At 40.7% G+C, this 14,191-nt stretch overlaps 1 protein-coding gene across 1 annotated transcript; it reads left to right on the forward strand.

Moving 5' to 3' along the window:
- Nucleotides 1-2,647: 2,647 nt before the first annotated feature.
- Nucleotides 2,648-12,556, forward strand: LOC102293658 (neural cell adhesion molecule L1-like protein; the record flags this gene model as incomplete). The annotated part of the gene is given in 5 exon segments (XM_014329586.2): nucleotides 2,648-2,761; nucleotides 3,044-3,205; nucleotides 3,531-3,707; nucleotides 4,680-4,752; nucleotides 10,399-12,556. Coding segments are annotated over 5 exon segments (740 nt in total), but the record flags the coding sequence as incomplete, so codon positions are not given.
- Nucleotides 12,557-14,191: the final 1,635 nt, after the last annotated feature.

Below are 14,191 nucleotides of genomic sequence, written 5' to 3' on the forward strand. Positions count from 1 at the left end.
GTGCGGCTAGATTGGTAAATCTAAATTCAACGATCTCTGGTTGACCGAGAAAATGATAATAAAAGGTAAACTGTGAGGCTCCAGGTGCTGCATTTTAATCAGAAAAATTATTGTTATTTTTTTAAATTTAAGAAACGAAATTCTTCAACATGAGAAAACAATAAAACAATAAGTAAATAAACTGGGCTGTGGTCCAGATGAACACAAACTAAATGAAACCATTACTTGGAATGAAAATGTAACCAGCGTTCTTGCAAATGTGCGGACGGCAACACAAGATGAAAACAAAATAGCATATTAAAATGCAATAAACGAGCATCTGTTTTGAAGTGCAAGTAGTAAAACCACAGGCAGAGCAGTGTTTATGTTGCAGTTTAAAAGGAACCGCGTGTAACTGTGAACACAGCCTTTATCATCCACAACATGTCTGCTTGCTGACATTTTTTTAGCAAGGCGGCTCAAACACTGGCTCCCCCTTCCACCTCACAAGCGAATCTACATTGTTCACAAATGCCTTACCTTTACCCTGTACACATAACTCATCTTCATTTCCCCCCTTTTTAATTTTTTTGAGCTCAAGCTGAATCGGGATAAACCCTTTCGATGCCATTCAGCAATCACTGTTATTCTCCTGCTGAGGTGATGTGCGGCTGTCGACTATCCCATCATACATGCCGACACATCACTCATTACCTGACAGCTGATGATGAGGAGTTTGAATTACCCCACAAACACAAGGCGCAGCTTCGTTTTCTTTGTAGCTTAGTTTGAGGTTATATCCTACATTTAATACTTAATTGCTTCACTAAACACATGAAGAGTTTAGCTGGCTATAAATGAAGACAGGTCATTTTAATTGAGGCTGAGCATCTGCATCTGTGTATTCCATATATTAAAAAAAAACAGCTCTGAAATAAACAACGCAGCATTTCAGATATAAAAGGGTGAAAAATGTCAAAATTGTTAAATAACCTCAATTAACCAATAACTATATTGCTAGCTATAATTATATACTTGCTGGTATTGTTGCTGGTGCTTTTCACCTCTCCAGATGTTATCCTCTACTCTGTTCTCCATGGAAACACCTCTGTAGCACATGTTTAGCTTCATTGTATGAAGACCAGCCCTCAATATAAAGGACTAAATTACAATACTGGTTATTACCAAAATCATTTTTTATGTTTGTATGTGCAAGCTCTTTGTTCAAAATGACGAATCAGAGAAGCCAGATCAAATTTAGGCAAAAAACAGGAATTCAGTCATTTTTAAAAAACTAAAACTTTTTAGACAGATTTAAAAAATATTTGTGTTTTCTTGTTTTTATTTGCTATATATGCACGTATCGTCACTAGAATAAGGTTATTAGTAATTTTCCGTAGGTAACTGTCAGAAAAAAAAAATAGGTGTCATCTTTTGGTTGCACAGTGCCCTCTAGTGGTGCAGATGTCAACCAGACTTCAAATCCAAAGCAGCACTAGATGCAGCTACACACACAGAGCTTGTATATGTTTGTGAGAATGCACTTTTGTTCTCCGGTGGCCCTGCAAATGTGTCAGCATGTGTTTGTGTGCCTGGTCTATAAACCTTAAAGCGGGATTTTCATAAACATGTAATCTTCTGCTTCTTCGATTTCTTTTTATCCCTCTGAAGATTTGTCCCAGACTCCAGCTGTGGCCCCTGCTCAGAGCAGTATGTATCACCGCCTGCAGCTGGTGTAGCTAGCCAACATAGAAGTGGTGGTAGAGACAGACGAGGTTGTAGGCGTGTTGGTGTAGCAAGTAGCTTTCCATAGCCTCAGCAAAAACATGTCCTTTATAGTTGTACAAATATAATTTGGGTGAGTCCTGTATACCACTTCGGGAGAGACAGAAAGACATTTCTTTGTGCAAATCACTTGCCGGAAAGTGACAGTTGTGGTTTAAATTTGCAAGTCAGATTTATTGTTGTGCTGCAGTTACAGGGTGTCTACCGCGGTATAAGTTGCGCTGTGCTTGTGCAGTTACTGCCATTAATGCAGTTTTCCCAGTCGCTCTAACAAATTCCGCCTTTATGTAGTCTCGCTTGTTGCACAATATATTAGACTTGACAGCTTTTGTAGAAGGAATCTAACATCTGAGGTTTCTCTTTCATTCCAGGCTACAACTGCTCTCTCTCTGTTCCCAGCTCTATCTCAGGCAATTCTACTCATCCTCCTTTAGGTATATAGCTCACACTCACACATGCACAGCCAATATTAAGCCTGTGAGCTCGTCTTGATGTACTTGAACTTTCAAGTAACAACAGTATTCGAGGCATGGAGTTGTTTCAATCTGCTCTGATATCTACTCGTGGTGGTGGGGGGTGCGCCACGAAATGCCAGCTTTATTTAACGTAGAGGGAAAACTAGATGTCACTCCCGCCCACGATCTATATATCTACCCTTTATGAGCCCAAATCCAACTCCACTCAATTAAGTCTGGGGCCGGGAAATGCCTTTTGAACTGTCTTTTTGAAGGGTTTCTGCTAGACGGATTGTTCTCAAGCTGCAGGGGATCCTATTTGCCTCTGCTAATCCTCTTTTCCTGCCTTCTCTCTCCTTTTCTCTCTGCCTGTCTGTGTTTTCCTTTCCTCCTTATTTACTTCCCCCTATTTCTTCTTTCTTTATCAGTTCCAGCCCTGTTGAACATAAGCTCTTACGTGAGTGACACCTTTGCCAAAATCAGCTGGACTGCCAGAGAAGAGCAGCGGAGCTTGCAGCTTTATGTGGCTTATATGAATAACCGTAAGCTACTTTTCCTGTCCCCGCCTTGCTAAAAATTGATAGGAATTTAAGGTTGTATCATGTTCAGGTACACCTAGGGATGTTTTATATTAACACCTAAAAATATAGCGTAAGCCTCCGTGGTTGCTTCAATCCCTTCCCTTTAAAAATGGATTCAGATGTGTTTAAGTTATATTTAGTGTAACCATAATACTGGAGAACCATTTATTAGTCGCCAACAGCACATCCTCTTCTGCTAATACAGACTTGCTGCTTGTGCACTTCCTGTGCTTGGCTGTGTAGGTGATGGGAACTGGCGGATTTCAGAGGCTGTAAACGCTTCTCAAAGTTTCCACATAATTGACGGGCTCGAACCGGGGACGGTGTACACTGTGCGCCTCATGGCTAAGAGGCTGCTCGATAACGCTAGTATTTTCGAAGACGTTATCGAGACACGCACCAAAGGTGAGAGAAGCAAAGACTGTCAGCGTCAGTAGATTTTAGTGATAACAACACCAGCATATCATTATCAAACTGACTGAGTGAGTGACTGACTGTGCTGAACGTGTGAATTTATTCATTTCTTTCTTATGAATCCATGCACATTTGCTTTTGTCTTCTTCCTGTCTAACATCTGAGTAAAGAGTCAGTGTGACATCAAACCTGAGCTCATCACATTTTTTTTTTTCAATCAAAGATCAAGTTGTTTAAGAGTGCTTGAGTGGTTGGGCCCACCTAATAGAGCCGGTGTGTAAAGCTGGTTCTTGAGCTCTCTTTCACTTGTTTTCAGGTGCTGCAAGTCAGGAGAGCAGCTTTTCAACCCACGGTTGGATGATTGGGACCATGTGCGCTGTGGCACTGCTCACCCTTGTTGTGGTCATTGCCTGCTTTCTGCGGAAAAACAAAGGTGGCAAGTATGCAGGTACGCCATCGCCACAGCGACAAGAAAATCTCGCCATGGAAAAAGGTCAGTTAGTCCTTAGCCAGGGTTGAGTCCCCCAAGTCATTTTGAGCTAAAATTGAAATCCTAAAACTACTACCAATTTATCAGGATGATGCTTTTTTTATAACTTGGGCCTCAACCCTGAGCTCAAACCTGTTTATGCATGTGGGTCACCTTTGCACGGCAGCTACAAGCTGCAAACAATTGGTGCGGCCGTGCTAGTTGTCTTAGTACCGCTGATTTCATACTTGTCAAGACAGACAAGCGGGAATCAGCTGCCTTTGTTGCACTCCTCTCCACTGCTCACCTGAGGAGACCTTCCGAGCTCTTCCATCTCACTATTGTGCTGCCATGTATCAGAGTCAAATTCAGTCTCACAATGGGCCTGCCTGCAAAGTGTCTGTTCACTCTGTTTCTTTCCTCTGAACCTTTATGCTTCCCCATCTTCTGCCTACTCCACTTCTTTGCCTGCTGTAGCTGTAGACAAAAAGCACTGAATTTTTCATCAGCTCCTTTGGATTCCCCCCTTTTGCCCATCCAGTTCTTTTCAAGGAACCCCTCTTTTAGCTTTCTCAAACGCAACTGGTCTTTTCAAAGTGTTGTTTGCACAAAGAGCTGACATCTAGCACTTTGTGCTAGACACGCAGAAGAGAGGGTTTCCATGTAAAGACTTAATGTAATGTTTACACAGATTTAGCTGTTCTCAGATGCTTTTGGTCGTGACTTCTCAATTTCTAATCTTACAGTGTTGAGATTGCGTATCGCTAAGTGGATCTTTTAAGCTTAGATATGTTCAGTTTTGACATTTCTGCAGTTTCCAGAAATACTGCTGCTTGAGTTATTTTCCCTTTGTAGGATGGTAAAGACAAGATCTTCTAAAATAAATCTGAATCTGGAGACTTATGGATGCACACACGAGTAAAATGTGATTGCATCTTTGTGTGAAAGTGCTGCACTAACAATGGTGCTGAAGTGCCTGTCTTGCCCTCTCTGCAGTGAAAGAAAAGGAAGAGCCCCACTCTGACACGGAGTCACAGAAAATGAATGATGACACCTTCTGTGACTACAGGTGAGCTATACCCCTTTTCTGCACGCTGCAGTACCAAAGATTGATGAGAAATATCTATTTTTTATTATCTCAAAAATCACTATGCTGTAATTAATATGTTGTGCATATGTTAAATGTTTTCTGGCTGAAAAATAATTTTTTTGTCATGTATCACTGTGATGTCTTTCCCTCCCAACCTAAAAGCAAACCACGCATTCATGAGCTTTACCAGGATGAACCTAGAAGCCAGTGTTCTCGTCATTTAATGGGCTAGGTAATCACACGGTGTAGTTAAAAGTAGTGGTTAACACACAGCACAAGCTTTGTTCCCTTTTAGTTGGAATTATGTTCTTTTACTCCTGATGACGTGCATGTGTCTGTTCTGCAAAGTGCTTATGTCACGTAGTTGCTTTAGGCATCAGTAGGCCATTTGTGTGCTAGTCTGTGTATGCTTTTATATAGACATTAATATTTTGGGGGGGGGGGGGGATATTTGTGCACTGCTTGCCTCCTTTTGTGTGTGCGTTTGAGTGTTTTATTGGTGTTTTTTTTTTTAACTTGCTGTCATTCTATGTAACGCAACTTACTGCGTATATTTCTTTGAGATAAATGCTGCAATTTTTAGTCAAAAGGTCTAAATATTACAATTATTCCATAGACTTCTAATGTCCATAGTTTTTGCCCTCCCTTATGAAAATTCTCAGGTAAAAAGTTAACAAACACCCTTGACTGCAGCTGGGGCAGGCTGGAGGCATCAACAAACCTCGAAATGCATTTGTTTACTTGGCATTTGCACGGCTTCAAAATCCAACAGAGAAAAGATTTATAGACATGATCAGTCTTTAAAAGATCTTTTTCAGACAACAGCTCTGATACCAGCTATGTAAACTGTTTTTTTTGGTAAATCTAGACAACAATTAAACTGTGATTTCACTGCAGTCTCACACTGCTGACATGAGCCTGTGTTACTGACAAACTTCTCCTTTCAAACACAGTTGTGTTGCGTAAAAAGTTAGACATTTGCAGTCGGCCACATAGTGAAAGACACGCCATACTGTTAAGACTGGATTCCAGTTAGAAACAGGAAGCTCGTTTAGTTTGCAAGTCTTGTTCTCTTTCATGCTTCTTGTTTTTACAAAAGGAAGTTTTAATTTCAGTTTAGCTTTAAGTCTTAGACCCACTAATAGTTCTTCCTGTTTAAAGGGAGTTCTTCCTTCCCACTGTTGCCAAGTGCTTGCTCATATGTATATATAAAATAGTTTAGCAAACTTTAACATGGAAAGATGACTTTAGGGATAATAAAGGTTATTGAAACATAACTAGTTCCTGTCTGTAGTGCCTCAGCTTACTTGGGAACTTAATAGATGCAGATTTACTTAAATAATTTTAAGTAGTTTTAAAAAAGAGGAAGCTCCTACTGCACACGCACAGATTCTGGATACACGATAATTGCTGATGGAAAATATACGGTGAAAAACCAGGCCTTTGAGCCCGAGGCAGGCAGCTGTTGTACTTTATAATAGCTGTTGAATTTCCATTGTTTGCATTGTTTAGCTGCTACGGTGATAATTTTGGGGAATCGAGCGAATCCTATTTTGCTTGACAGCATTGCGGCAACTGTGTGACAATGGTGTGTTTGTTTGTGCAGAAAGCACCTAAAATAGCCTCTTCTGCCTGCTTTGATTCTTCTCGTCATCGTATTATTCAGAACATGATTACTCACAATTGTGTGGTTGCTGCCAATTGCGTTCCTGTGCTTCTTGCCAAGACTGTAATTCTGTTAAACAGGAAAGAATGGATTGTCCAGTGTCCATGACCCTGTTTTTGTATTACGGACCACAGTTACTTTGTGGCTCAGATTTGCTTGATGTCGCAATTGTGATAAAAAGTGCCAATGGGAGTGAAAAGTGTTGCAGGAAATCTACTAAATGAACAGATGCAGTCGGTTCATTTCAGTAATGAAAACAAATTAGCAAGAGACGTGTAAATTAGCAGGTCAAAAATGAGCGGACCTGATGATAGAGCAAGAAATTGACTAAGAAAAAATGCCATCCATGCGTTTCCTGAGAAAGCTGTTCGTTCTGGAGCAAGGGGAAACGCCTGTGGGGTCTCAGAGGCTGTGGCAGCTGTTCTCTTGGTAAACCCAATCGCTCAGTCGGAGTGTTTATCCAGAGTAGGCATCCCTGTTTTGTTTTTTGTTTTTTCGTGCATGCCGTGTGAAGCTGCAGCTATTTATTAAGTCAAATCAAGGAATCTTACTCTCAGCCAGCTGTGGGAACAATCACTTTCTGTAAGATTACAGTTAAAATTACAAGGACATATTCTAACATGCTCCAGGTCTGAGCATCTAGAGACATTTTTGATACTATCCATCCATTTATTTATTTTTAACCCAGTGCTGTCAAACTCAATCTACAACGTGCGCCACATATGCACCCACTTGTGATAAATGTGTGAATTTACAGAAAACTATGTTACTCCATTTCCACAGCTGGCCTGTAATTATAAAAATTATAAAATATAAAGTTTTCATTAATTCACAGAAAATTCATTATAAAAACGAGTAAAAATTCATTTTACTGTAATAGTAGGAAAACAAGAACGTCCCTGTTATTTCATTGTTTATCTGTTAGTGTTTGGTGTAAGGGAGCAGTCTTTGTCAGGAAACACTGTAAAACTTAAAACTGTAAAAAATATACTTAAAAGTGCTAAATCTATGCACTCCTTCACATTTTCTAAAGCTCTTTAACGTGCTGGATTGGAGACTTCGGTGGGCCGACTCTGGCCCACCGGATGTTATGTTTAACATCCCTGGTTCAACTGCTATCCAGTTCATGGGAGACTGGGGCCTTTCTTGGCCATCATAGGGCAAGAGACAAGGTATGCAGTGGACACGTCACCTCTATTACAGGGTCAGTATAAACAGTTGTAAAGGTACCTGGCACATATGCGTTTTTAAAATTTAATTAAATTTCTTTTTTTTTTTTTCCTGGACAGCTGTTCTCCTCCTGATGCTCCACATGAAGTTCTGCTCTGTTGAATCAAAGTAGCAGTATTACTGACGACCACAAATATGTTGGGGCACAGCTCCAAATAATCACGGTGAAGTGGTAGAGGACAGAGCCAAAGCTTTGGCACAGCACTCACAGCTTTGGGCCATCCACCAGTCCTATTTATATGCTCATTCTCATAACTTCTCCCCCTGACTTTCCAAATAAATTAACACTCTTAGCAGCAACTATCGCAGCCAAATCAGCTGCCAGATAAGAAATGGTGCAACGTGCAGTAAACTGCTAGCCACAAACTTTAATAAATCACATTTGTGTGATTCTGTACTCTGAAGATTTTGTATTCTGAAAGAGAAACGCTCACACAGTGAGGGCAAGCAAGAAATAACTGTGTCCACACCCTCTGAGTGACTCATTTCTAGTAGTTTTGCGACTGTATTATGCATTAATTGGCTCAATATAGGTTACATGTATTCATTTAGGGCTGCATGCTTTAAAAAAAAAGAAAAAATGAAGTGGTGGCTACGATTCTGCATAGGTGCTGCAAGACTTCCAGGCATCCTTTTGGTAAAGTACTATTTTCTGCAAGGTTGATGAAATGGTAGAGAAAGTCTCAAGAATGTGCCCAAGTTTTTTTTTTTTTCTTTTTTTCCACATGTGAAGAACTGGCAAAAAACGGAGAATGCTGTGATATTGAATTTCTTTCTGACAAACTTTATTTCGGAGCTCGCAGGGCAGGAGAAACCCTGGTGTTTGTTTGTGAGCCAGTGCAGATGCTTTGCTGCAACTATCTGTTTAGAATGCTTCTCATGGTTAGTTTCATGAGTCTGTTCTGACTACTGTCCCCCAGAGTGCCCTTAGCCTTACTATGATGTTGTTTTCCTGGCTTTAGAGCTGGATTCAGGGCTCTGTAGTGCCCTTTGAATCTCTAAAGGCAATAGACCACCCACCGGTATGCCACGTGTCTGGGGAGCTGACAAGTGGTAATTATGCTTCAGATGATTTCTCTTTGTAGACAGCCCTCTATTGCTTTGCCCCTCTGTCCACTGCAAGAACAGCAGGTGTCATGGCTGGAGCAGGCCGTTAGCCAAGCGTGTGATGCAATTTTTTCCTCAGCCGGTTTATGTGTTTCTTTTTCTTTTTTTCCCCTTCCTAGCCTGGTGAAAGCTCTCATGTTCTCATACTGCTCATATTTTTATGTGCAATTTGGGAGAAGGCAGCAGATGCAGGGAAGTTATTTCTCCAGACACCTTGAAACTAGAATACAAACAACTTCAGCTTCACGATCGGGAAAAATACACCTTGCACCTGAAGTTTTGCTGCCCCCACTCTACCCAACCCCAAAAAACCAAGTCAACATAGGTCAACAGGAAGACAAATTTAATTACCTTCTGCCCCCCCTCTCCCTTTTCCACCTGTAGCTTTTGAGTGAGGGGCTCAAAAGCACTCAGCCCCATTTTATCATGGCATTCAAAGTCACTGTGGGCGGGCTGCAGCGGCGGTGGCATTCCACTGCTCTTAGATAACAGCCACTTATCTGCAGCACTCTAGAGTCGTCAGAGAAAGAAGGTTTGATAAGAGCTGAAATGTGGACCTTATGTGGCTTGCATTGTAAACGGCCTCATGAAAACGGGCAGATAAGATTGGTTATTAAAAAATCCCTGCGAAGGAGAGCCATTTTAAAATCTCAGCTTGAACCGGGTCTCTGTGCTAAAATCCTGCTCAAAATGTTGAGCTTTTGTTTGACACAGGTGTCAACTGCAATATGCCTCAAATGGCGCTATCATGCATGTGCCACCTGAGCAACGCAGACGCTCTGCGTTATGAATACAAAGAGAGAGAGAGCGGGCGCGCGTGCGAGAGAGGGATAGAGGTGTTGCCAAACACTGATCGTTTAGGGAATTTGAAAAGAAAGACAGGGAGGAAAAATATCCTCAGTGCTTTGAGGTGACCCCCACGTCTTGTAGCAAGACACCTGCAAGTTGGCCAGTCGCCCAGCCTTAAATTGGCATCTAATCTCCTCAGCCGGAGTGTGGGCCCATGGGAATACTACGAATGACAGGCTGTTTGTCTGGGATTGCATATGCCCCACCTCCACTCCTCTCTTCCTTCTCCCTTTCTCAGCCTTTACCCTCCACTCCGCCCTCCACCCCAATACACAAACACACACACACATACACACACCTCCCTCTCGGCTTCTTTCTCACTGCTCTCTGGCAATTTCCATTGCTGGCTCTAAAGAGATTTGAAATTGCCTTCGGTCCTGAAGCCCTGGCAATTAGCAATTAGTGAAGTGATTGTACCAACCCGTTCCTGCCTCCCTTGTGCTCCCTTTCCTGCTGTGCAGCCGCTGGATCCACCCCTGCCTACTGCCTCTAGTGATGTATTGAAACCATAAGAACTTGCTTCATGAGCCCGTGTTTCTCTTAGCAAGTATTTGGCAGGCTATATGTGCTGATTATTCTCTGTTTGCTGGTGTTTGTGTGTGTAGCTTTTAATTTCGTGTGAAATACATAGTGTGCAGTGTGCTCGTGTCAAAGACGGCCTCTTAAGGCGACATGTTTTGCGCTCAAAACTGTTTGATGTGCTATACCACGAGTTTATTTTACCCACTGCACCGCTGACCTCAGCCATCCTTCTCTGTTCTTCTTAATGACAGCGACAGCGATGAAAAGCCACTGAAGGGCGGTAGCCTGTGTTCCCTGAAAGGAGATGATGCAACTGGGGACAGTGTCAGCAGATACACCCTGGGCGACTATGCAGACGGTGGAAGAGAGTTCAATGAGGACGGCTCATTTATTGGGGAGTACTCTGGACACAGGCATAGAGGCTCTGTTAGCGAGCCCAAAGGACCCAGTCTTGTGAACGTATAAAAGCCGAGCTCCAACTGAACTGACTTCTACTTGAGATCCTTTCAGGATACTTTTTCATTCAGATTCCCAACATTCAGTAAAGCTCAAACAGCCAAATAAGGGAACTGACTCAAGCAAAAAAAAAAGCGGGTAGAAGTTTTGCCCACAGCCTTTAATGGTAAGAAAAAAGGGGGGAAAGTGTGTTTTTGTACATCCTGTATGAAAAGTGATTAATGTAAGATTTTAAAGTTTGATAATTTTATTAATGATGAAGTGTTTTTAACCTTTCAGCCACAGTTTTACATCTACATTGTTAATTTTTTTGTTTTTTACTGTAACAAAGGCATAAGATAAATCACTTTCCACAGAGTAAGTGTGCATTTAAACGTCAAAACATTTTTTTACACAGCAGATGAAACTAACACATACAGTAGATATGCTTATGTGTTTGCAGCATGTTTACATATTCATGCCGTATAGTTCAACGCAGGGTGTCATATTTATTGAAGACAGAATCACTCTTATGATTACAATACTGTTCTTTTACTGTACAGTTTGGTTGTTAATATGCAAATGTCAAAGTTGATCATTTGTAATTTTTTTTATAATCAAAATGTTGATGTTCTTTTTGTGTCAATATATCAAACGTGTGCTTTCTTGCTTTTATATATCAAACAGACAAATGTTTCAGCAGCATTTATTAGTTTTTAGAAAGACAGATGAGTTATCTTCTTGCATTTGCAGTGGAGTGCAATCATGAAAAAAAAAAAAAAAGGTTTCACCCCAAGCCCTCAGCACTCACAAGTACAACAATTTGTCATAAACCTATTTGTAATTTTTTGGGACTTTTTCAGTTATGTGCCTTAAATATCCAGGATATAACAGGATGAATCACTCTACATCCTCGAAGAATTACCGGGAAGCAAGACTTTTTTTTTCCTGTCAAATTCTTAATGTCAGGTACATTCTCTTCTTTTTCCACTTGGTGCAATGACTCATCAGCATCAGTTCATTTTTGGCAACTTAGAAAAAATCCCGTTGAAGTTGAAGAGAGATGTCCTCTCATTGGACGAGGGATGGAAATACATCATGGAAACCCATTCTTTGTGAAATTTCGTTCACAAAGCAACACTGAAAAATGATACACTCACGGCTGAATTAAGCTCGACTTTATGAAAGGTCAAACACACTCTAAATCCCCACAATATTTTTCCCGTTATCTCTGCAGTACGTGCTGCAAATCGCCACATGCATAATGCATGTTGCTAAAATATTCATTAGGAATATAACTCAAAGTTGAAATTTGACCTATTCGATAAGCAGAACTAAGAAAACTGGGATACAGCAGTGCTAAAGGTTTCTTTGGTTAGATGCTCGTTTTTAGGTGCAAGATTAACCTTTGAACCCTCTTAAGGTACAAAGACCATTTGAAAACTAAAGGAGATCCTTGTGGAAAGCATATCACTTACATACCTATACTTATAGAACTGCAACTATTTCAAATATATTAAAGACAAACATTTGCACACGTACTAAAGAACATGAGAAAAGAACAGTGGATAATAAAGAGAGCGTTAGACTTAAAAACAACACAAGAGGTGATGTGGTAGAAAGTTTAGTTGTGAAATATAGTCAACTTTTTAGTCAATCTCTCTCCCATTACTGTACCAGGTCCCAAGGCTCCAATTATCTGAACCAAAGCGATACTTGCACTTCCCTTCAAGTTCTGAGGGGAAAATGTTGCACCTTTGATGAGGCAGAAATTCCAACTAACGAAGACGGGAGATGATCGACTAATCTGTCATTTGGTGGGAGCCTTTTTAAATCACTCAGCCCAGCTACCCCTCTGCTTCACTCTGTTATTTTTGAGCTGTTCAAAAAAAACCAAAAAAAAAAACAGCCAACAGCTTTCTTCCGTATTTACCATATCTGTTTGTTTCAAAATCAAAAAATAAGTAACTAAAACAAAAACCAACAGCTTCAAATGTGAGTTTAAAATTCACAAGACAGCGAGATGTGTAGTAGTTACACATTTTTGTAAGTCACAATCTGAGCATTTAGTAAACTTTTCTATTATTATTATTTTGGAGCAGCGTTCCACTTGGCTTGTTACATATCTCTGAAATACACCTGATGCCCTTATCTTTCCTTTTGAATGCACAGGTTCCATGCAGCTATATAGGCTGTCCACAGCCTTGTGATTTTAAAGAGGCATTCATGTTGTAATCAAACCAGACTTGGGATAGTGGAGTTGAAAAGCACTCTATGCTCATGGCAAGATAAAGGTCATTTAAAGAGATAATCCCAGTATTGTCAGGGATTACGCCCTCATCCGTTTTAAAATTGCTTTCTCAGTGAAACGTTAAAGCCTCTAAACAACAACAGAAGATTATTCTAGTCAAAGCTCTTCCGAGTGTCACACAGCCAGCTTTTTTTTCCTTTTTTTGGGCTTTACTAAATCTATTTTGAGGACCTAGAAGTGACCCTTGCAAATAAAGTTATATTAGCTATGTTTTGGAACGATTACAGGTCAGGCCGTTAGTATCATTCAAATCCTCGTTCAAAGGACTGCCAGTACTTGTTGTAAAGCATTTTGCTGTTGTTATCACTGGAGAGTGCAGCACACTCACACACAAACTTATAGATCACAGCCCGAAGCAGATCACTCCCTTTCAGTCGATTTGACTGGAGTTGATATTTAGGCCAAGTGCCTTGGAAACTGCCTGGTGGGAGGAAATTGATAGTATGCTCATGCATGCTGCGTGTTTGCCTCGGCATGGTACCAACTTTAAACCGACTGACGCTGCAAGGACAGGATGCTGTGCGAAAACAAGTAGTTTTCTCGGGGTGCCACATATTGCAGTTATGCTACAAAAACCAAGTGAAAAAGAATGATCTCATCAATATTGAACGCTGTGTGGTTCACGGAAAGGGCAGTAGTGACAGTTGTTTCTGAAGATGCTCTTAAGGAAGATCTTTTTTGTTTTGAAGGAATGCACTTAAAGCTTTTTCCATGGGATCAATATCAGGAGTTAACTCAGCATTAGATCCAGTTGGACCTATTTAAAGCAACACATAAAAGTTTGCATGTTCAATCTGTGAGAGGTTTGCTTGAGAAAATGGTTAAAAGTAAAGAAAGGTGGGCGAGCGTTGAAGGTTCCTTGGCAACATTACTTTCACTCAAGCATCTTTCAGCAACAGTGCAGGGGGAGAAAAGTAGCTAAGATAGACAGCTAATGACAAATGACAGTGTAATATTTTCTGTAATGGCCTTCCCCAGGTCGGAATTTTTTTTAAGGAGGATGTGGGATGCTTACTGTTTTACCAAAATCCAATGCAAACTAACAGGAGACAAAAAGAACAGCTGTGGAGCAAGTCATTGTTTCGACACGCTTTCAAGAAACTAATGGGAATAGTTGAAGATGCATTTTGTCTGTCTCTCTCTCAGTCTTTCATTAAGTTTCCTAACGCATACCTTCTATTGATTTCACTTTTGAAAGAACGAAAATAAATCAAATCTAAATGCATCGATATCTCAAACAAGATCTGTCACAGTCACACCCAGAACTCTCGTCTAATTTAGCTTTTCCTCCCCTGCCT

Source organism: Haplochromis burtoni, unplaced genomic scaffold, assembly GCF_018398535.1.
Source record: "Haplochromis burtoni strain Fernald_Lab_line unplaced genomic scaffold, NCSU_Asbu1 Contig_306, whole genome shotgun sequence".
Classification (NCBI taxonomy): domain Eukaryota; kingdom Metazoa; phylum Chordata; class Actinopteri; order Cichliformes; family Cichlidae; genus Haplochromis; species Haplochromis burtoni.